Consider the following 25177-nt stretch of genomic DNA (forward strand, 5'->3'; position numbering starts at 1 on the left):
GAGTGACAGGCAAAAATCTTAAAATGTTGTTAAACAATTCGTTGAGTTCATTTTTTAATATAAAATCAAGAAGTAAATTATTGTGTTAAATGTTATACCGCATTTAGTTCACTACTGGACTGCGAACTGCGGCATTATAAGTGCGAAAACGTAAATAAAAGTGCGCGATTGCATCAATTCAGGTTGATGTCTTCGGCGCACTATTTCTTCAATCTATGAAGAACAAGTGCTCTGAAGACACCGAGTTGATTTGATGCAATCGCGCACTTTTATTAGCGTTTTCGCACTCGTGAAAACTAGTGCGATAGTCCAGTGGTGAAATAAATGCGCTATATAAATCATGGTTTTCATTTACGCTGATTTTTGAATTAACGCGGTTTATTTTTACGCGTTTTTTTTTACGAAGTATGTATCTCCCGCGTAAAAAACCTGACTGTACGTGGTTTGCCAAATGATGAAGTTGTTAGCTCATACTGGTGCAATGCGCCACTGGTACAGTCACACCTCCACTAAAAATCCAATCAGCTGGAATTTCAACTGATTTCATCAGTTATACCTTGGTGCAAAGCGTCTTCCACGATTACCGGTTTCAATCAACTCGACCACACATCCCCTATCTTATCTTAACCAACTCTTGAGATATGGACAAAACTCAATCATTCTCGCCATCATCATCATCATCATCATCATCATCACCACCACCACCACCGTCGCTATCCATCTTGTTTGTTTATTTGTTCCTCCCGCACGATCACTGGTCAAGTCCGCACAAATCGCGTTAAGTCACTCTGCTTGAGCTGGACACACCCCGAGCCGGTATCCAACAGAAGCTTAAAACCTCGAAATCAGTCGGTGGCAGACCACGGTCGTGTTCACTTTAGTTTTCTTTCGGTTGTGTGCTTTGTCTTACGTAAGGAGAAATGGGATTACTCAACACGGTGCTGTTTTTGGTGTTGCCCATCTTTTGGTTGGCGTATACCTACTTCCGTCGGAAGTACTCCTACTGGGCGGATCGGAATGTCCCGCAGGTTCCGGGATCGCTGCCGTTGGGGTCGTTCAATGGCATGGGAACCAAGTACCATTTCACGGAGGTGTTGAAACGGGTGTACGACGATTACCATAAGACCCACAAGGCCGTTGGGATGTACTTGTCGGTGAAGCCGATTTTGTTTGTGAATGATATGGATCTGATCAAGAAGATGTTGGTGAAGGATTTCAATAGCTTTAGAGATCGGGGGATGTATTACAATGAGAAGGAGGATCCCCTGTCGGCGCATCTGTTTTCGATCGAAGGGGAGAGGTGGAGATTTTTGCGGAACAAGCTGAGTCCGACGTTCACCTCCGGGAAGATCAAGTACATGTACCTGACGATCTGCGAAATTGGCGATGAGTTTTTGGCGTGTTTCGATAAGTATGTGGAGCGGAAGGAAGCGGTGGATATTAAGCCGTTGGCTCAACGGTTTACCAGTGACGTAATTTCATCGGTGGCGTTCGGGTTGAAGACAAACGCGTTGAAGAACGAGGGGTCAAAGTTGCTGGACAAGGGCGATAAAGTGTTCAAACTTGGACGTTGGGAAACGATTCGGGTCTTCGCGCTATTGAGCTATCGTGACTTGGCCAAGAAGTTGGGTTTGCGGCAATTTCCCAAGGACGTGACGGATTACTTCATGGACGTCATTCGAGGAACGGTGGATCATCGCGAGAAGACCAATGTGGTGCGGCAGGACTTCCTTCAAATGCTGCTGCAGTTGAAGAACAAGGGAACAATCGAGGATCACGAGGAGGAATCGAAGGAAAAGATCACTTTGGATGAGCTGGCTGCCCAGGCTTTCCTGTTCTTCTTCGCTGGTTTTGAAACGACTTCAACGACTGTATCTTTCGCTTTGTTCGAACTGGCCAACAATCCCGAAGTTCAGGAAAAGACTCGCCAGGAAGTTCTTCGCGTATTGGAGAAGCACGGTGGACACCTCACGTACGATGCCATCAAGGATATGACCTATCTGGAGCAGGTCGTCAACGGTAAGCTCCATTTACCCAATCACTCCAACTTCATCTAATTCCTCTTTCTTTTCTTAGAAACCCTTCGCAAACACCCCCCGGTAGGCAACCTGATCCGCTTGGCCAACGACCCGTACCGCATCGACAGCCTGGACACCACCATCGAACGGGACACCATGATCATGATCCCGGTCTACGGAATCCACCACGACCCGGAGATCTATCCGAACCCGGACCGTTTCGACCCAGACCGCTTTACGCCGGAGGCCATCAGCGCTCGCCATTCGCACAGTTTCCTCCCGTTCGGTGATGGCCCCCGTAACTGCATCGGAATGCGCTTCGCTCTGGTAGAGGTCAAGTTCGGCATCGCTCAGCTGTTGAGTCGGTTGCGCTTTACCGTCAACGAGAAAACCCAATTCCCCATCCAGTACGATCCGAAGTCGCAGTTTGCCGAGGTGAAGGGCGGCATCTGGTTGAACGTGGAGCGGCTGTGAGGCGCTGCTGGTTGACGACCGGATTGCGTCATTATGACAACACCCGGCGCGTGAAGAACGAGAGAGAGAGAGAGAAGTAAACTTTGGATTCTGGAGGCGGCTGGGAGCGAGTAAACATTTGGAACCGGTGGCGATCATCAATTTTGTTGTGTTCGTCGCGAGCGCTAGCGAGATGGATAATGATGATGGGATCGAATGGTGATTGAACAATTTATGGCGAAATTATTACCGTGTGGATGTGATGTGATGTGATCGTTAGAAATAGCTCGCGCAAACATCGCCCGGTACGAGCAAATTTGATAAACTAGATAAACGTGAAGAGTGTTAATTTGCATAATTTTGTAAATAAGGTATTTGATTAGTGTTATACTACTGTAGGTAAAAGTCCATCAAGAAAACTTTGATAAATGATAATTATGGTTTTGTCTAGAATTCAACAAGTACATTAAAAGAACTTAACGTTCACAGCAAACGTAGCCATGAATTCATAAAAAAACTCATAAACCAATAATAGAATTTTATTTAAAGGTTCCAAAGTTATTTATATAAAAGTTTCTTATAAAATTTTGGCGACTCGCAATGATTAAGAAGAGATCATGAAAACATTCTTGGGCTAATTACAAAGGAAAATCATCGGAGTTTGTAGGCGATGAATAGAGAATAAAACAATAATTAAAGCGTATGCTGCATGAACCGGAACGATATGCGAAGATTTTATCACCAGTGGAAAGTGGAACGATAATAAAAACTCCTTTTCAGTCCTTAACCTTTCAGTACTCGCGCCAATTTTTGTAACGCGAGCAGTCGCGTGTTGTACTTTGTACAACACCCATACATTCTGAAATATCTAAGGATCCTGATTGTTTAGAGGAGGACTGTCTTTGGCAAAGTTGTTGTAAATTTCATGGGATACTTGATGCTGACAAAGTTGATTCGTAATACGTCCACTAGGCGGCGCTAGTGAGCAATATCATGTTACACCTTATATCTCAGGATCCTGATGTCTTAGAAAGATGATGTCTTCAACAAAGTTGTTTTGTAGGTACACGGCTTACAGATTATTGGTCGTTTAATTGGAAATTCCACCACTAGGCGGCGCTAGTGAGCAAATAAACTTTATATCCTATGTATCTCGGGAACCTGATAACTTAGAAAGATGGTGTCTTCGACAAAGTTGTTTGGTAGGTCAAGTACTTACGGATGATTCGCAGTTTAATTTGAAATTTCATCACTTGGCGGCGCTAGTGACAACGTAAATATTATATATTATGTATCTCTGGACCCTTATTACTTAGAAAGATAGTGTCTTCGGCAAAGATGTTTGGTATATCAAGGGCTTATAGATGAGTGACAGTTGCGCTAGTCTCATGTAGCTCAGGATCCCGATTCAAAAGGCACGGGACACCGTCTTCAGCCAGAGGCTGTACAGACTGAACAGAACTTAACACTAGACCATAGACCACGACATACATTACATGCACCAGTGGATAGCATGGTGCGGTTACACGCTTGGTAACGCTAACCGAACGGCCACGAAGCTCCACTTTACTCAGAAAGATGGTGTCTTCGGCAAAGTTGTTTGGTAGATCAAAGACCAAATGGAGGAAAAGTTACCTCTCGTGCCGACCTTCTAAAAGATCGAAAACTTACAGATAGTTGTCCGTTTGAATCGTAATTTCACCACTAGATGACGCTAGTGAACATAAAAAATGGATATGCAATAGTTCTCAGGATCCTGGTTACTAGAAGAGAGATGGTGGTTTCGGCAAAGTTGTCAAATAGGTTAAGTGCATTTGGTTGATGGGTCGTTGAAATCAATATTTCGCTAGTAAGTGGTGCTAATGAGTATGCAAATTTTATATCTTATATTGTCTATCCGGTTGGAATCAAGACCGACATTCAATCAAAAATTGCCATTTTCATGGTCCACAAGTGTCGCAACTGTTTCGCATCTAGTGCGCTGTGTTGCTGACAACAACGGGAAGGATGCGCACTACTTTTGACATGATTAAAAAATGTCGCGAGTTGGGTCGCGTCGCGACTTGATTGTGCGAAGTCCGGTTTGGTGGCGGCCCGACAATATATCTCCGAGTTTGATTACCTGGAAAGTTGATATCTTTGGCAAGGTTGGTTGGTAGATCAAGGGCTTTCAGTTGATTGACCATTTGATTCGTGCTTCTGCCACCAGAAGGTGCTAGTTGTAAATTTGCAAAAGCATGAAGTGTTATTATTCATCTAGAAAAAAATCAACGAGCTGTAAATTTTTATACTTTCGAATGTTTTTAAAATTTGAAAATTACACAACTAGTTGATTATAATTTGTTTAAATTTGCACTTGATTGATTAATTTTACATGAAGTTGAAGCGCTTAGTAAAATATTTAATATCTGACCGTCGTATTTCAATATACTCTATCTTAAGGTTGTCAATGTCACGGGATAAGTACATATATCCTTTATCCACCAAACAACAATGTCGAAGACATCATCTTTCTGAGTAATCAGGATCTTGAGATATATGAGGTACAAAATGGGAATGCTCACCAGTGCCACCTGGATGTGAAATTGCACGTCATATTTGTCTTCATCAGTTAGTGTTTGATCTACTAAACAATTTTTCAGAAGACACCATCTTTCTAAGTAATCAGGGTCCTGAGACTCATGAGTTATAAAATTTGAATACCCACTAGCACCACCTAGATGTGGAGTTTCAAATCATACGGCTCTCCATCAGTTAGTGTTCGATCTACTAAACAACTTTGCAGAAGACATCATCTTTCTAAGTAATCAGGATCTCGAGATATATGAGTTATAATATTTGAGTACTCACTTGCGCCACCTGGATGTGGAATTCTACATCATACTTGTCTTCATCAGTTAGTGTTTGATTTACTAAACAACTTTGCAGAAGACACCATCTTTCTAAGTAATCAGGGTCCTGAGATGTATGAGTTATAAAATTTCAATGCCCACTAGCGCCAACTAGATGTGGAGTTTCAAACCAAATGGCTCTCCATCAGTTAGTGTTTAACCAACCAAACAACTTTGCCGAAGACACCATCTTTCTAAGTACTCAGGATCCTGAGTAATATGGGATAGAAAAATTACATGCTCACTAGCGCCGCCATTCGGTTGAAATCTGAATTTCTCAGATCACCTCACGAAGGCCCTTGATATCCCAAGTAACTTTGCCGAAGACCCCATATTTCTAGATCATTTAGATTTTGAAATACACTAATTCACATTCAACTGTCTATCTTATCTTAAATATAGTACGTTCTTCATATTGCGATTTTCAAATTTCCGCATTATAAGGAGTTATACTGTTTTCAAAAAAGGTCTTATAATATTCCAAATAAGATTCCTGTAGAATACATTTGGGGTTGACATCGATAGAAAAGATGGTTTCAAAGGAATAGTCGATAATTCTCATGTGTTGTACAAGTACAACAGCGCGATTAACGGAAGGTTAACAACAACGGTTGTCGAACTCATACTTCTTATCTTCCCCATGACTGTAACTGTTACAATCTGGTAATCAATTGGCTTTTAAGAGGTTTTGAGAAACGTCGTAAAACCAAGATTATTTTATTTTGACCTCATGGTGGTTTTTTGAATGAATGCAATCAGTTTTGTTTTTCCCTATGCTACTTATCTGCTTAGATGGTTTAAAAAGTCGGTACATGCTCATCATGGTGTTTACAATTCCCTCAAATCTACCTGACTTTAGATTTTAGAATATATATCATGGGATGTTTATGCTACAAATTAATCGAGCTTCTAAAAATCCTACTCTACCATAATCTCTACTTACAAACGAAAGTATCCGCCTGATCAAGGACTGCATGCAAGCGAAACAAACAAGAAAATAAAAACAACATAAGAAATAAATCAAACAAAAACGGTTTGAAGAATTAAAGAGTTGAAGTTGACAGAAATGAATCCTCAAAGTTGATTTAACTTCCCATTTAACTCATAAACACTGATAAACGTCTGCATTTCAAGCCATCACAGGCATCACAGTTGCGTAGTTACTCTGGTGGTCAGGCGGCTAGCCATAGTTTTTCAAAGTGAAACCAAAATGAAATAAATTTCCTGGCTTACCCGAACGACAACCGAGACGAGAGCAACTAATGGGCAAACTTTTTTGCAGGCTTCCCTGCCCGTAGCGTAAGTCGCCTGTTAGTTGTGGTGGCGAATTGAGGCGGGTTCACGATTGTTAAACGAAAACGAAGTAACTATTTAAATAGAATCATAAAACCATTCTAAAACCAAACATTTATATTAGTTTGATGCTCTACATCTTCAAGGTTCCAAATAGGTCTGAAATTGTCGCCTGGTTTATCAGCAAATCTTTGCATTTGTATAATTTCAACGCTTCAGAATGAATATTTCGGACTGGCCTATAGCGGTACCACAGAATGATTCAAGATAAAACATCAAGAACATGACATTCTTTCCTCGTCCTCGTTGATGAAGTAACGGAAACGATCCTTAATGTCCACTGCACTGTCGACATCACTATCTTCATCAGAAGCCGTAGCCTCTCTAAACCGTTCGTTGTTGCACAGTGGAATAGAGGGCCCAAATAATTTTCACAATGTGGAGCGGACCTGGTGTGATGGTTAAAGTACGTGACTATCACGCCGAGGACCTGGGATCGAATCCCACTCCCGAGAAATTCACAAAATGTGAGTTCTTTCTTTCGGAAGGGAAGTCAAGCGTGGGTCCCGAGATGCATTAGCCTAGGGCTAAAAATCTCGTTAATACAGAAAAAAATCACAATTTTCAAAACTAGTTGCAGTTTTTTGTAACATGCACTAAAATTTGGGCGAATGTTGGCAACTTTGCAATGCCATTGAGTATTTCTTTCCTTATATTTATTCCTCGGAAATCGATTTTCGACAATTCCTTTAGGGATTTCCTCGGAAATTTCTTTGAAAAGTTTTTGGGAATTTTCTTGAAATATGTTTTTGCGAATTGCTTCAATAATTCTAATAAAATTTATACAGATAGTTCTTCGAGAATCCATTCAGAAACATCGTTATAAACTCTTATGTTTTTTTTTTGAGAATCCTTCGGTGATTTCTTTCTACTTTCACAGGCAGCTTTTTCGGAAATTTTAACTCTATATATCATCAATTTGAAAATTTCCAAGGCAATTATGTTTTTCAGCAATTGTTTCTCAATATTCTTTGGGAATTCTTTCGGAAGTTTTCAATGAAATTCTCTGGCCGTACCTTTGGATATTTCTCAAACAATAGATTGGGAAATTCAGAAATTTCCAATTGGAATTGCTGATGGAATTTCAGAAGGAATTCACAAAGGCATGCGATTTCATAGTCATTAATCGAATGAACCTGAAAATGGAATTGCCATATCAATGTCCTGTAGATTTCTCATAAGAACTGTCACAAAAAAAAAATCCGAACCAAATTCTGAAAAACTGCCTAGGAAATTCCCAAGAGAGTTTCCATTAAAGTTGCCGACATTTTTTTCGAAGATATACGAAGAGTTGCCTCAGGAATTCTTAAAGGAAAACCGGAAAAAGATACCAATGGATTTGTAAAAAAATCGCCAGAAATTTCCTCCAGCATTCACAAAAAAAAATCTGAAGAACTTCCCATAGATTATGCGGAAGGAATTTAAATGTTGCTTCTGAAATGTTTTTCAAAGGCAATGCCCGAGAAATTTCAAAAAGAATTGATGAACGACTTTCTAAAGGAATAAATGCAGGTATTTCCGAATGAATTTTCAAAGAAATTGTAAAAAAAAATCAGAAAAAATTGCCGAAGAAATTCTCAAAAAAAACCTCGAAGATATTTGTCTGACAAATTTTCAAAGCAATTGTCGATGAAATTCCAATAGAAAGTATCGAAATAAGTTCCAAAGGAATTGCCGAGGATGTTCTCAAAGAAAATGCCGCAGAAGTTTTCAAAAACACCACCGAAGAATTCAAGGAAAAATTGATTGAAGAATTCATAAGAATTGCAGAAGGAGTTCATAAAAAAGTTTTGTGAATTCCCTCTGCAGTTACCGAAAGCTTCCTCAAAGAATTCTGGAAATGTTGCACGCAAAAACGGCTACGCTCAAAAATGTGTTCGGCCTGCACATTTTTAGTAAACATTCATGCCGCACATGACTGTGTTGGAAACACACCTTTTTTTTAAAATTGCTCGTACGCTCACATAAGCATGTATTTTGCAATAATTTCGACATGACAACCTCACTTGGTTTATAAACCACCTTCAAATACCGAAAAATATTGATATTTTGCAAAAATGTGAGCGTACGAGCAATTTAAAAAAAATGTGTTTCCAACACAGTCTTTGTGCGGCATGGGTGTTACTCAAAAATGAGAGTTTTTATTTTAGAGAGTGAAAATGGGAAAATGTTGAAATTCCCATATGAATTACAGAAAATGTGGCCGAAAAAATTGCCCACGCCGGGGCCCGTGGCGTAGTTGGTCACACGTTCGCTTCATATGCGGATGGTCATGGGTTTGATTCCCAGCCCCGGCACTTGCAATTTTTCGTCAGTTGCTTTTCCCCCGAGAGCAACTGACACTGACCCTCTTCTGAGCCCCATGGCTCAAGTGGACCCGGATACCTGGACATCGGCGAATTGCTACTCATAATGGACCCCCCCAATCGGACTGGAAAGGAACAACGGCCATCCATCATCATCCTTGTGCTCATCATTCTACCAGTATCAAGTAGAAAAGTGAAAGCAGCAGAAAGGCAACCAGTTCGATAAAGTAGAATAGAATCTAGGCGCTGTACAAAATATAAGTGCAGCTGTCAATTGAAATTGCTCACGCAGTGCCCCAGTGGACAAATAGAGCTGTAAATTAGGTTAAGTGATTAAGAATAAAAAAAAAAATTGCCCAGAAAATTCATGAGGAATTTCCAAAAAAAAGTCATATCAAATTTGCAAAGGAACTCTTAAAAGCATTGCCGAATGAATTACTGAAGACTTTACCTAAGGGACACTGATGTTGCCCTTAACTAGAATTGCTGGTATGTCATAAACATACAGAAAAACTTGTAATTAGAAGACAAAGCTGATTCACAAATTGAGAGATAAATTTGTGAAAAAAATCACGTTCTGGTGAGATTCGAACCCGCGACTCCCTATTCGCTAGATCGGCGCTTTAACCAACTAAGCCACAGAACAAGTAATGAGTCTGCGGAATAGAAAGCCAAACTGACTCCGAAGCCGCACCGTGAACACTCATATTTCACAAACCGATCTCTCTTTCGGCTTGGATGCCAATCCACAACACACTCGCATTTGTGCCCACTAACTACAAGTGAGAGCGAATTTTTCATTGAAGCCGAGACTTACTATCGCACTCCGCATACCCAGCCTCCAAGCAGTTTGTTTTGCTGGTGTCTAATCAGTATGCGTCGAGAACTCGGCACGATCGCACGCTCTAACGACCAACTGCATAGACGACGCAAGCAAGCGTACAATGATGCATATTGCTCTTTACTGCAATATTATCAGATGTGCCGGTATGTCTGAAACATACTGGAAAAACTTGTAATTAGAAGGCACGAAATGTTGCTATTTGGCAAATTGAGAGATGAAATTTGTGAAAAAAAAATCGCGTTCTGGTGGGATTCGAACCCACGATTCCGTATTCGCTAGATCGACGCTTCAACCACTAAGCCACAGAACAAGTAATGATTCTGTGGAATAGAAAGCCAATCTGACTTGGAAGCCACCACTTGCTCTGAAGCTTAGTTGATTAAAGCGCCGGTCTAGCGAATATGGAGTCGTGGGTTCGAATCCCACCAGAACGCTTTTTTTTTCTCACAAATTTCATCTCTTAATTTGTCAATTAGCAGCATTTCATGCTTTCTAATTACAAGTTTTCCAGTATGTTTCAGGCATACCAGCAAATCCAGTAATAAGCCAGTAAAGTTCAATATGCATTATTGTTCAGTGTTCACTCAGGGAATGTTTGTTACTAGGTGTTTTGGTATATTTATGTATGTATTTGTCTATGTTTAACTTTTTGTAGTTGTTTGGACTACTAAATTGAGCTTTAGGCGCAATTACTTTATATCTTCCAACGTTTCGGCTCTTGGGTTGGGCCTTCCTCAGAGATGCCTGAAATTGGGTTTATTTATTAGTTTGGGATTATGGTTTGCATTCATTTTTTTTACAAAAATTACCCACTATGGTCGTACCGCGAGCATTTTTCATCGCCCTTTACTGGGCTATGGGCTGTCGGAATAAGTTTTGTGATTTAAAAAAAAACCCTTCTTCAGAATATGCTTAGCAATCGACTTTATTAAGCAAATTCCACAAGTTGGTGCTGTGTTGAAACGATTTTTGTTGGTGTTCCTTGGAATTTTTCGGAAAATTACATGAAAAATTTTCTTAGGGAATCAGTTAACCTAAAAATAATATTGAGAAGCTCCTTATAAATGAGGGAATTTTTAAAAACTTTTCGGCGAACATATTGAGGGTGATTTCTTTATAGAGTTACAGTCAGAACATGGTAAAATTCCAGCCAGATTTCATGATCACTAGGCTTGTGGTATGGGTAAGGGGACTCCTGAAGATGAGCATATTTTTAGTGGTAATCAGTATCTTAAAAGCAAATCATGTTGACTTTTCTGCAGTAGTTAATCAATAAGTTAGTCACACAGTTTCTAATACTTACTTATTTTTATTTTTGAATGTGTTCCTCAAAATAGGGTAGTATGAATATGATTCATCATTCGTACGAATTTCATTGATATGCGTTCTATCTGGAAAGATCCTAACCTTCAAAACCTATGTGAATACAATTTTATAATTGGTACCCGATGCTACAAATAACCTCAAAACCCTTGTCAAAATTCAACTCTGAAACTTTAAGATCCCTGAATCGATCCTGAAAGTTCCCGAACCCCCTGAAACACTTTGAAACGCCTTGAAATGCCTTACACTCTTCCTCTTAAATCCCCTCTTAGTCATAAGATCTTCGGAAACTCTCTGACACCCCAGGAAACGCTTCTGAAACCTTATGAAGGGTTACGTACAAAAGGCTGAAAATAACAAAAGGCTGCAATCACAGAAGGCTGACATGACAATTCGACGCCGTCAATTAAAAAACGGTCGTTCTCAAGATCTTATCAAGTCCATGGTACCGTCGTTGGGGGTGAGAATGGGTCAAAAAAGGATACTCAAAGATTGATTGTTGAATAACAAATGCAATTGAAGTTGGAATAACTTTTTATTTGGTATGTATACTCTTCTATGTGGTTATGATAGTTTAGCAGGAAAGTATCGCATTATATGAATTGCTTACTAATCTCACTCCTTAGAGGGTTCACCGGTTTCATTCTCGGCCAGTCCAGGAACTTTTCGTGTGGAAAAAAGTCTTGGCTTTGTTGGGCATAAAGTGTATTTTTGCCTGCCACATAGTATGCAAAATGGTCATTGGCAAAGGCAGCTCTCAGTTAAGGGATACGGGACGCCGTGTTATTTTTCCTATCTTCCCTCTCTTTCTAACAATTTGCCTTGCGATTTTGAGGAAGATAATCTCGATTTCTATGGCACTGAAGATGATGAAAATCAATCAGCATATGCACTGCAAGTGAGTCTACACAATGATAAGTTTTTGTTGCAAAATATGAAGTAGAATCTGAGATTACCATCTTAGTAGCAACAGAACAATAGCGGACATTTCGTTGACCGTCCCGTTCGCCCTTAACTGTGGATGGAAGTGATCATAGAACACTAATCTGAAAAGTGGGCATTGTTCAAGTTGAGGCGTTACGCCAAGAAGAAGAGGATTTGTAATTTAAATATACACCAATATTCTCTTGACTATATTCAAACATATAATTCATTTCATGTGTTTCTGTACTTTCAACCATTTTTGCATTCAGCCTTTTGTGATTTCAGCCTTGTAGCGGGTTACGTATAAAAAGCTGAAAGACAAAAGGCTGAAATAACAACAAGCTGAATAACAAAAAGCAGAAACACGAAAGGCTAAAATATCAAAAAGCTGAAATGATAATTCGACGCCGTCAGTTTAAAACAGCCGTTCTCAAAATCTTATCAAGTCCATGGTATGCTTTATTGATCAGCCATATGATTATGGAAATGTTTCTCAAAAGTATAGCCCACTTTCAGAAGAAGAGAAAATCTCTGATGTTGGCAACTATAATGTCAACAATCATTACAACAGCATAACCCGGAAGAAAAGCCCTTGTTTAAAAAACGAGAAATTACCGATTGCAATAACATCAGTCACATTTTTTGTAATTGTGTGACCCATATAGAAAAAGTTTGCGGAAGTTCAGAAATACCATGCTGAGGTTCACCGGTTTCATTCCCGGCCAGTCCAGGAACCTTTCGTGATGAAAATTTTCTTGGTTTTGTTGGGCATAAAGTGTATTTTTGCCTGCAGCAAATAGCGCAAAATGGTCATTGGCAAAGGCAGCTCTCAGTTAACTGTGGGTGGAAGTGATCATAGAACGTTAAGCTGAGAAGCAGGCATTGTTCAAGCTCATTTCATGCGTTTATGTACTTTCAACCATTGTTGCTTTCAGCCTTTTGTAATATAGCCTATCTGTTACGCCATGAAACTTCTATTGGTGCTCTTCTAAAAACCGTTGAGGTCACTGGAACTCGCGAAAACTCCCCTGAATCTCCTGGAACCCCCATGAAACCCAATAACATGACATAAAACGAACATAAACCTACCTAGATCCCCTCCTGAAGCTCTCCTGAAGCCCTCGATGCCCTCGGAAATTTCCGGGAGTCACCTGAAGCCCATTGAAACCCCATGAAACTCCTTGAAGCCCTAAAACCCTCTGGAACACCATGAAGTCCTCCGAGACGCCTCTGTTCGGCCTAAAGATTTAGTGCAAACTGATATGCCTTGATATTTCTTTTCTGAAATTTGGTATGGAAAACAGATTTTTCAAAAAGAAAAAAAATCGTCTGGCAGCCTACAACCAGAGAAAGACAATCACATAGTTAAGAGCTCAACCGCACTCAAGATCACCAAAAGTTCGAAGTTCCACAAAAAATTTCTCAAAATCAAAAATTCTTAAAATAATTTTTGTTTTACCAGTAAACATAAAAATAAAGAAAATAGATATCTTTATTGCCAAAAATTTCTCATTTTTAATTTGATCATTCAATTACACCATAAAATCGTTCAAGATTTCATCAAGAGTTGGTCCACGAGTACTCAAAACAACACTTTAAGAAGTGACAGTTGGTATTCCCACGTACATTTTACTAGTAGGTATAAAAAATCAAACACTTGAACACCTTTTAAGGAATATCGTCAAAACTTTTTTTAGCAAAATTTCGTCCGAGGTTTTTTTTTTTCAAATACAATGAATAAGTAAACATTGGCTGATTTCCTTTCACGATATTTATTATTGAAGGTCTGTAGATTTGGTTTCAGTTGAGTAAACCAATTGAGCTATAATTTTCGCAGCTCTAAAATAAGTGCCCATGAGATTCTATTCATGTTGGTTGTGGGTTATGAAATACGTATTTGTTTTTATATTTCCTAAGCGGAGAGTTCATTAAAATATGAGTTCCTTAAGGTATTTCTCATGGAATTATTTGAAGTCCTCCTTGAATTTTATTGAATTTTTCGAGGAATTCCTACAGATATTTTCCTAGAAATCTTTGAGGGATTTATCCTACAATTGCTGTAGAGATTTCACCAAGAACTCCACTAAGGATTCTTCCAGGAAATCCTTCAGGAATTACTTCATAAATTCTTTCGGAAAATCTTCCAGGAATTCCTTCAGGGAATTCTCCAGGAACTCTTTCATGGATTTCTGCAGGAAATTCCTCCAGAAACTACTTTTAAGAGGAATTCTTTGAGGCATTTCTCTAGGAATTCCTTCCGAAAGTTTTTCCTTGAGCTCTTTAAGGGATTTCGCCAGAAGCTCCTTTAGGATTTTTTTTTTCGGGAATTTCTGGAGGAATTTCTTCAGGAGCACCTTAAGTAATTTCTCCACGAACTCTCTCAGAGAATTCTCTTGAGACTTTTCCAATGATTCCTCTTGAAACCCTTCAAGAATTCAGGATTTTTTTGAGAAATTTAGTTATGGACATCCCTAAGCTCTACCCACGATATACGGTCTCTACCATCGTGGACTAGATGCTGACCAGGCACTTGGCAAACCGCCATGAACACCAACCCTTGGCGACAACGAACTTTGGACAACGAGCATACAGTTGCTGACAACGCAGTCAGCAATCCACCATGAGGACCGACCGTTGGCAACATCGAAGCCCCGAGCGACGCGTGTCAATGCCCCTGGAACGGCAACGGTCACCAATACTTCGATCGACGCAATCCAGGCCAACATCATCCGATGGCCTTTCGCTGATGCCAGCAAGATTCTCATCGAGCCCCACCGGAGGACGCAGGTGCGCCCTCAGCCCAGGTGGTCAAGGCCAGTCAGTTAGTAGGAAACCTTGAGTGCGAGCAGTTAGAAGTTCTAAGTGAAGTCTGATAGAAAAGTGTGGCCTTCAGCCGTAGGAAAGACTTATGTAGCAAGTGAAAAATGAATGATTAATGAAATTCGGGACTTAGTGTTCATAAGTGAAGAAAAAGATTTCTTTTTAAAAAGTCAGATGTGAAGTCCCGTACATTTCTGGATAGGCTTTTACAGGAACTCCTCCACAGATTCCCTAACGAACTTCCTTAAGAATATGTTGTTAAATTCTTTCCGAGCATTCTTCATGAACTTCTTCAAGGCTTCCTCTACGACTTCTTCATAGATGACAGCAGGAACTCATCTTAGAGCTCGTTCAGGGATTACTGCAACAACAACTTCTGGGATTTCTGCGGGAACTCCTCGAAAGATATTTCCAAGAAGTACTTCATAAATTTCTCCTGGAATTCTTTAAGGGGTTTCGGCTAGAGTTTGTAGGGGATTTTTTTCCTGAAATTTATTTTGGGATTCTTCCAGAAATTCCTTCAGGAATTCTTGAGGAGATTTCTCCTAAAAATGTTGGAAAAATTTCTCTTGTTATTTCTAGAAAGACTTTTTCAGGAACTTTTAGAGATTCTCCAGGGATTTCTCCAGAAATTTCTTCTGAAGTTTCTCTTGAAACTGCAGGAGAGAATTTGTTTTCAAAGATTCCTTCAAAGATTTCTTTCAGGAATCTCTCCAGGAATTTCTTCAGAGATTCCTCCATGATTTTTCTGGAATAAATCAAGGAATTTCCTCAGGGATGTATCCAGCAAGTTCTTCCGGGATTCTCTAAGGAATTCATTCAAAAACTCCTTCAGGGATTCCTTTAAAAGTTTCATCAGGGATTTCTCCAGAAAGTTCTTCATAGTTTCCTCTCCGGGAATTCTATCAGTTACTTATTCAGGAAATTTTGTAGCGATTCATCGAGGAATTTCTAGAGGGTTTCATTCAGAAGTTCCTCTAATGGAATTAATAAACCATAGAGGATGGATGTCGCTGGATATATATCTGTCAAACTGCATACTTTTTCGCTTTGACACTTATATCTCATCTTATATTATCTTTGAAGCTTTGTCAGCAAGTGATATAGCGACGCCAACGACATTCTTGCTGTAGGTCAGGTGTTTATCCTGGAGCAAGTTCAAGGATTCATGTAGAAGTTCCTGTAGAGTTGCTGTACCTCCAGAAGTTTTTCTAGAATTCCTCCGGGAGGTCTTCAAGGGATTTATTAAGAGTGTTCATCGTGATAAACTTCAGGATTTTTTTTTTCAGGGATTTCTTCAGATTTTTTTTCCAAGCATTGCATCAGGAATTCCTCCAGCAATTACTTCAGGAATATCCTCACGAATTTGCATAGTTATTCTTTCAGTGATTTCTCCTGGAGTTCTGTGAGAAATTTCTCTTAGAGAGTTCCTGGAGGGACTTCTCCTGGTATTCCTTGATGGATTTGTCCTAGAATTCTTTGTGGGATTCCTCTTGGAATTCTATGAAGGATTTCTCCATAAAGTCTTCCAGGAATTTTCCCAAGAACTCCTGCATTGATTTCTCCAGGATTTTTTTCGAGAATTCTTCAATTAATTCCTTCTAAAATTTCTTCAGGATTTTTTTTTATTTTTCTTGGAAATCTTTGGGAGATTTCTTCTGGAATTGCCAAAGAGATTTCTTCAGAAACTTCCTCTCAAGTTCCTTCAAAGCTTTCCCCAGGAGCTGTTTTTGGTGGGAACTCCTTCGTTGCTTTCTGGAGCAACTTTTTCTATGGTTTCTCCAGAAATTTCTTGATGGATTTCTACTGGAATTATTTGTGGGATTCCACCAGCAGTTCCTTGAGAGATTTCTTCTGTAATTCCTAGAGGAATTCCTCTAGGAACTCCTCCATGGATTTCTTTAGGAAATCCAGGAAGTTCGTTAAGAATTGCCATAGTAAATCAGACTGGATTACTTTCGTAGCTCATTCAAGGATTCCTCTAGATGTTTCCTCCATGATTATCCTAATGAATTTTCCCTGATATTATTTGAGGAAATTCTTTTGGAATAGCTGTAGGGATTTTTCCAGCAACTGCTTTATGAACTCTATCAGCAACTCTTTTAGAGATTCCTTCAGACACACCTTCAGGAATTCCTCTTCCGACTTGGCCGATAACACTGCTATAAAAATAGAGCTTAAGTTAACTAGAAAGAAAGAAAGAAAGTTAAGATAGAAAAGCTTTCTAGAGATACTTTCTCAAAAACTACCGTCAAACGGGGTTACTTGCAACAGCGGTGTAACTTGCAACACGATGACATACACTAAATGTGAAGCATTTTTAATAATAAATTAAAACTAGTATGCCCTACTATTTCGGTTATAGAGATTATGTGTATCAAAGATCGATTTAGTATAAAAATTAGCTTTGTTTCTTTGTTTATGGTTTAGCTACACTGTTAAAACGGATTGCTCATTTTATGCCATAAAAACAAGTATGAAAATCGTGCTTGACCTCTCCCTTATGGTAAGTGCGATAAGTCTGATGACCTTGCTTGCAGTTAGGGTACCTAATAGTAAGCTTAGCTAAACGATAAAAGTTTGATAAACTTATCGACTAAGTAATGCAAAAAATCATTATTATATTCGACAACCACTGTGGGGTAACTTGCAACAGTTGAATTTGACGAAACCTTCTATTAATTATCTTCATTTCACGATATATTTGACAGAAATAACCGAAATGGATCACTTATTAATTACGTAACGCGGTTATTTTCAAATGACAATTCATTTTTTTTTACATTTTTTTTGCACGTGACCTTCAAACATTGTTGGGAAATACCACATTTTGAAGTTTCATTCATGTTTCATCACATCATGTTAAAAGTTCAATTTTTGTTTATGAACGCTGTAAAGCAATCACCAACATCAATTCTGAATGGATGGAGTAAATTATTTCAGTTTAATACCCAAATTAGCGAGTTTGACATTTACAAAGAAGAATAGGTGTGTTTCAATCATGTTAATTTAGCTGAAATTGCCAAACACCACTTCAAACTGAAAACTACTTGAAGATGACTCACTCTACCTTCTCAAGAAATGTCAATAATCATTGTTGACATTTTGTAATGAGTGCTAAGTCACGAGAATCATATATATACTTTGTGTTTGAGGGACGTGAGACCTGTTGCTAAACGATATACTCTCGCTTGCAATAACTATCAATCCTTTTATGAAAAATTATATGTCAATTGGTTAGTGTACATCTTTTCATGTTATGTTTCATGCATAACATCAAAAATTTACAATACGACTATATACTAGAATGTTAGTGCTGTTTAATGATAGCTAACTTGGCTTCATGTCCTATGTTGCAAGTTACCCCACAGATGGGGAAACTTGCAACAAGCATGTATTTCGTACCTCCTGATTAGGTGGCAACGTATTTTGGTAAACCAAGTGCTGCACAGTATTCTACTCGGGATAATTAGCGTACACGATGCTTCACAGGATGTTTCAAATGCTTAGATTTTTATTGATATTGCTTTAAAGTCGAAAAGTGTTGCAAGTTACCCCATTTGACGGTAGCTATTTTCTTAAAAACTTATTGACGATTCTTCAAAACCACGGATATTTACCAGGAATTGTTTTAAGAGCTTTAACCGAGTACTTTATTCTAACGAATCGATTGAATCCCATATTTTCGTCTATGTAATTTCAACCCCATCTAATTCGTTTCAGCCCACCGTGTATCGTTCCCTTCGTCTGTCTATGTGACAAGCTCCCTACAAGTCCAACGACTGCAGTTACTGCGGAAAACTTTGTCGTGCAGTTTCCGGTATTGTCTCGTCGTTATTGGACCCTTCATCGTCGAATGAGGAGTGGATGGAATGTACGGTACGGGTTCCGTCCCAAATGGGGCGCCCCTTGAAGGGTGTCACCAGTAACCGTTTATACATGGATGGAGCAGGGTACGAAGAAGTTCCACAGCTAGTTGGACAAGGTACTTTGAAAAAGTTGTTTTGACATGGCTGGGAAACCACGACAGTAACTAACTCGGAAAGTTGAATTCTCAGAAGCATTACATCGTCGGGTGGCAGGAGTTATCGCAGCAAGTTTCTCCAATTTGTTAACTCTGATAGCGAGATGGCGCTCGACGCTCGTTGAAAATTTGATTCGCCTAGATGTTGTGCCAGATTACATTTTCTGCATAAATTCAGGCGTTTTTTTAGCGAAGAGCTTCGCGATCCTTCACGTTCGACATTCACCATCCGATTCGGCACGATAAGCCGGCAAATTCCACGCCACTGCCCCGCGAAGAATCGATAAAATTTAATTAGACTAAGCCTTTGTGCCCCGACTGAATCGTCCAATTATTCCCATATATCTGTCTGTCATCGGGCGGCGGCAATCGTGGCAGAATTATTGCATCCCCCTTTGGAGCGGTCGTTTCCAGCCACACGAAACGCGGAATGGATTCCAGGTCGAATGGGAATTTGGATTCGCCTTTGTGTCTCGGCATTTGTGCGAATCAATGAAGGAACACTCCGTACTCTATCTACATAATCACTATTCACCTCAAGCATTCTCTGTAGGGCGGGCAAATTTATTACCGGTTTCACAATGGACCTAGGGGAGAACAATGTCCTTGGTAGACGGAGAAGAACCGGGCGACTGTGAGAATGTTCCGAAGTAATCCTGAAGGACGGAAGTTGGCGAAGTTTTTCGAGGATGTGCTCGCCAAATGATGGGTAGGATACTACAGAGATACCTGTAGAAAAATATCTGCAAATAGACACCTGTTCCAATAACTGGGAATCTTTTTTGAGAAAATCATTCTTAAATCTGCTCTCCTACTGACTTTTTTTATAAGATTTTTCTGCAGAGCTTTGTCAATCAACATCTACGGATGATCTTTGGGGAAAATCTCTAGAGATTCTTCTTGGAAAAAAATTGAAAATTTTTCAAATAATGCCAAAATATTCACAGAAATTTCACAAAGAATTCCTTCGGGAATTGTTTTGAAAATTCTTAGAATAACTTTGAAATTCTTAGAATTATGTTGGTTAAAAGAATCAGAAGCTCTACTTCCCTTAACTTGTCTTCAAGATTGCTATCGAAATTCTTCGATGATATGTTCTACATTATTCTTAAAAATTTTGATTTTTTTTCAGAAATTCTTCTAGTGATATTGCTTATAATGCGTTTGAAGTTCCTACAAATTCGCCAGAACTTTTTCTAGGATTCCCAGTGACATTTTTTTTTCTAGCAGAATTTCCTCTTTAGTGTTTTTATTTTGTTCCGGAATATTTTGCTGGAAAATTTTCCACTGAAATTCATTTGGAAGTTTCTGGAAGAATTCCTTCAGGAACTCTTCCATGTACTTCACTGGGATTTTCTCCTATGAGTTGTTAGGTTTTACTTGAATAATTCAAAAAGGACAGAAAAAAAAACACGAGAAGCCGTTCATGAATTTATTTTTGTTTTTCGATTATCTTAGAATTGGTCTTGAAGTGAATTCGAGAATATTTTCATAAAATTTGTTCGAAAATTTCTTCAGGATTCTGTTATGAATTCCATGACTCATTTTCGTCGTGTACATTTACCACTGCACAATTTGTAAGGTATATCTCAGCGACCGGAGGCGCGCCATTCAGGATGGTAAGCTTCCTGTGCATATGGGATTTGTAAGATTGTCAGCAAAGGGATTCGATCAGAAGGTTAGATAGATACAGTGTATCAAACAATTGTCCGTACAGCAATTTTTTGGTCAAAATAATTTTTCATTCAAATGTTCATAACTTTTTTATACGTCAATCAAAAATGCTGAAATTTTGACCAATCATGAGTCATATATTAAAGCTCCATTGGTTCAATTTTGAGCGAGATCGAATAAGTTTCCTGAAAGTTATAGAACTTTTAGAAAAACTTTTAAGATTTTTGAACACATTTGTAAAACATTATATCTCAGTATGTACTCGATCAATCTTTTTCATTTTTTTGTGTGTTACAGCTGATACCTGAGGCTTCCATATGTAGCTACTTTTGAGGTTTTATATTCACCACAAAAAATATGAAAAATATGCTTATGTAGTTGGCGATGTTTAAAAATTTACCATATTTTGCATATATAATCTGCCAAACGTCTTTCACCAATAAACGTGCATTAACCGAACAAAAAAATACAGAGGACCTACTCTTCATATATAGTTTAGCAGGTCCTGTATAAAAATATTACATTAAGAGAGTTTAAAAACGTTGAAAACACTTGGCACTTTTATTGATCAAAATATGATAAATTTCCAAATGACACACTGAACATATACAGATTTTTAATATTTTTTGTAGTGAATATAAAACCTCAAACGAAGCTGCATATGAAAGCCTTAGGTTTAAGCTGTATCACTAAAAAAAATTGAAGAAGTTTCATTGAGTACATATTGAGATATAATGTTTTAAAAATGTGTTCAAAAATCTTATAAGCTTTACTAAAAGTATTATAACTTTCAGAAAACTTATTCGATATCGCACAAAATTTCACCAATGGAGCTTCAATATTCGACTCATGATTGGTCAAAATTTCAGCGGTTTTGATTGACGTATAAAAAAGTTATGCACATTTAAATGAAAAATTATTTTGACCAAAAAGTTGCTGTACGGACAATTGTTTGATACACTGTAGATGGTGATAGTTTGCAGAATAATGTTAGTGCTGTTCTTCTTGAAGACTAAATCATGAAGCTTTTCAACTATAATTCCGAGATTATCAGAAATTTTCTTTATTTTTGCGATAACCTAGAACGGTTCTGTGGAATGAACAGTGTTTTTCATAATTACCCAGGTAACAATTTCATGCTGTACAAACGTTACTCCAACTATTTTAAATTGGCCTTTATTTGAACAAAAGCTGAGCACAAGAGATACCATCCTTTATTCAGCTCCAAAACATCAAATTTTGGTGATATTATTCAACCTTTAGCTGATTTGGGGTTATTGGAAGGCTGATTTAAGGCTTAATATGCGCTTAATCAGTAATCAATTACATTTTTACGATTATGTAAAAATAAAATAAAAACACTTTCGTGAGCCTATGTTTACCATTAGCTACGTCTATTTCCAGAAGCAATGTTTAGGAACGTAGCAAGTAATCTGTGGGAAAACTGGGAATTGAACTTGGATCTCCTGATTTATGGTCACTCACCTTAGCACCTACACCACACACAATTGTATACATATCCTCGAAAACAAGATCATTACTGGTTGTGCCTGAATAGTGAAGAATATAAGTTGAACTAAGTCTGTATTGAGGCTGAAGATGCGATGTGGACTTCACACGAAATCCATGCTTGGGTCAGCTGTCAAAAATCATTTGATTAAAGGTTGAACAACAGATGAATAATTTTGCATGTTGATGTATGTTTAAAGCTGGTTACCCAGATATTCTATTCAACTTGATAGTATTCAGCCATTGACACCATTAACCAGCTATTGTGCAGCTAATACTCTCACTGTTCAGCATTCATTGTTACCTGGGTAAATCTTCTTTTGAATTTTGTACGTATTTCATCAAAAAATTTCATCCAGGCCCAGAAGTACCATAGAAAATCGATGTAATTAATCTCAAATATATGCGTTTTTATAAAGTTTTCATGGTATTGTGATCAAGGAAGCATTTTATTCAGAAAAATCTTGCCTTCAGCGTTTTTTTGCCGTTCCAATTTCCCGTTCCGACATTTAAAACATCATGGATTTAGTCGTCCTGGAAATCTTCCGGTAGTGCCTTCGGTAAGTCCTTCCGATATTTCTTTTAGCTTTTTCAAATATTTCCCAAAGAATTTCTTATGAGATTCTTAAAGAATTTTTTTTCAGGAATTTCTACTGGAGTTACAACTAGAATTCCTGTAGGTTATGCATGGATTTGCCGGCATTCTTTCTCATATCTCAAGGATATCTGAAGGAACTCCTCAAGAAGGCTTTTCTGAGATCCCTCATGAATTTCTTTACTGTACCATCTTCGTCATTTAGATGTTTTTCAACTTTGAAACATTGTTTTTCTTGATTTGAAAATTAGTATGGCACTGATAAAATTATAAATCATTAAAATATATCTGAAATAATTCCAAATGTTTCTCTTATTATTTCCACTGGAGTTCTCTTTGAAAGTTTTTCGGGAATATCAGGAAAAATATCACCAAGAATTTCTTTCGCAAATTCCTCAAAATTTTCCGGGATTCCTCGAAAAGTACTAGTGAAGTAAAAGTGATTTCTTCTGAGAATCCTTCTGGAGTTTCTCTGGAGTTCTGAGAGTTTTCAAAAAAATTCTTCTGATAATTTCTTCTGGAATTCATTAACAAGTTCCATCGGAGATTCCTCCTGATGATCTTTTTGTTATTGTTTCAGTAGTGGTGTTTTACAAAACTTTTGGACTCTTAGAATGATCTACAGGTAGAACACACGAAAGATCTACTGTAGAAATCCAAGAATATAGTTCGGTAATTCCAGACATTTCAATAGAAAATCCAGTTAAATAGCAAAACGATCTCATTGAGATATAAATTTCTTCAGAGAGAATTTTTTCTTGAAAAATACCGAATTTAATGGGTGGAAGAATTGCAAAAAGAGTGAGATATTCCAGTTAAAACTTTATGAGAAATACTAAAAATATTTTTTTTTTTTGAGAAATCCTTGAAGAAATATCCTTAGGAATCTCCTAAGGAGTTCCTGGAAAGCAATCCGAATTAAGATCAAGAAGAACGATAAAAGTTACAAGTAGAAGAAACTGCATGGATAAACTTTTTGAGGGATTCCAGAAGGAACGCAGCGAAGATTCGGAGGGGGACCTTATGCAGAGATCAGAAGGACTTCGTAAAACTAATTACTGAAACAATTTCAAGAAGTATACCGACAGACATGAAATCCCAGATAGAGCTTTTCGAGAAATTTCGGACAGTTAGCCTACAGGAGGAACTCCAGGAGGAATAGTAGAAGACAATTTGGGTTTCTGCTGGATCCCTATAATATCTTAGAAGGATTTTCTATAGGACTCCCAGGAGAGATATCTAGAAGAATTTCATCAGAAATTCCTGAAAAAAAAATCACTGAAGAAACGGCAGGAATCATACCAGAAGAAAAACACCTGAAAGAAGTTCTGGAGGAATCGAAGAAGAAACTCTTTAGACTCCAGAGGATTTCCCCATGTTTTGGAGGTGAAAGGAAGTTTTAAGCGATTTCCGAGGTCTTCCAGGGTTGTTCCAGGAAGTCTCGGGGGGTTCAGTGGTGTATGACCGGTTTTTCAGGAGGTCTCAATGAGTTTCAGATACATTCCGGGGAGTTTCTGAATTTTTCAGGGAATATTGGTAGACGTTCCAAGTGGTTTCAGGGACGTTCCAGGAGGACCAAGAGGGTGTCCAAGGGCGTTTATGGAATATTTCAGTAATACCCGGGGGGTTTTATAGAGTTTCATGGGCATTCGAAAAGGTTTCAAGATAACTCAGGGTTTTTGGGGGTTTCTAGAGGGGTGTTTCAGAGGGTCTCGGAGAATTTCAGGGGATTTAAGATCGATTCTATGGCTTGCTTTTTTTCAAATGATCTCAGGGGGTTCAGAGGCGTTCCGAGTTTTATTAGTATTTCAGGGGCAACTCAGAAGGTTTCAGGGGGTTTTAGGGGCTATCAAAAGATTTCCAGGGGCAATGCAAGGGTGGTTCAGGAGGTTTTACAAAGTTACCAGAGGCGTTGCCTGGATGTTTTAGGGGGCTCCAGGGTATTTCAGAGGGTCTCAGGAGGTCTCAGGACACATAAGGAGCTTGAGAGGGCTTAGAGGGGCGTTCTACAGGTGTTTCAAAGACTCTTAGGTGATTTCAGGGCTTCCATGAGGTTTCAGGGACGGCAAGGTGATGAAAAAGTTTTTAGAGGTGTTTGAGGAGGTTTTAGAAGGCTTCAAATGGTTTCATGGGCGCTTGAATTGGCGTTCTTGAGCATTTGAGGGACTCACTGAATCCCTCTGAAACCCTTCTAATCCGCTTGAAATTATTCTTAAATGGATTTTTGCGCCCTAGAACAAATATGACTTTCTCTGAAATCCTCTGAAAGCCCTAAAATCCTTTTAGACATTTGAAACCTGCATGTATCTCTGCCTCAAACCTCCATGGAATGCCCCACAAAGGCACTTAAAGCTCCCTGGAGCCCTCTGACTCGCCCTTGAAACCCCGTCTGAAGCTCCTCAACACCCCTTGAAGCAATCTCAAACGCCAAGGAGCAAAACCT

The 25177-nt window shown here is 38.7% G+C and overlaps 1 protein-coding gene across 1 annotated transcript in view; it reads left to right on the forward strand.

Annotated features, from left to right (window-relative positions):
- The first annotated feature begins 877 nt into the window (after nucleotides 1-877).
- Nucleotides 878-25177, forward strand: part of LOC115269310 (uncharacterized) — a 32220-nt gene continuing 7920 nt past the window's right edge. The window contains exons 1-3 of the mRNA XM_062843902.1: nucleotides 878-2019; nucleotides 2077-2489; nucleotides 14720-14899. Coding sequence (XP_062699886.1) covers nucleotides 921-2019; nucleotides 2077-2489; nucleotides 14720-14899 — 1692 coding nt within the window. The 5' untranslated portion in view covers nucleotides 878-920. The remainder of the gene's footprint in view (nucleotides 2020-2076; nucleotides 2490-14719; nucleotides 14900-25177) is intronic.

The sequence above is a fragment of the Aedes albopictus genome, unplaced genomic scaffold, assembly GCF_035046485.1.
Source record: "Aedes albopictus strain Foshan unplaced genomic scaffold, AalbF5 HiC_scaffold_63, whole genome shotgun sequence".
NCBI lineage: Eukaryota > Metazoa > Arthropoda > Insecta > Diptera > Culicidae > Aedes > Aedes albopictus.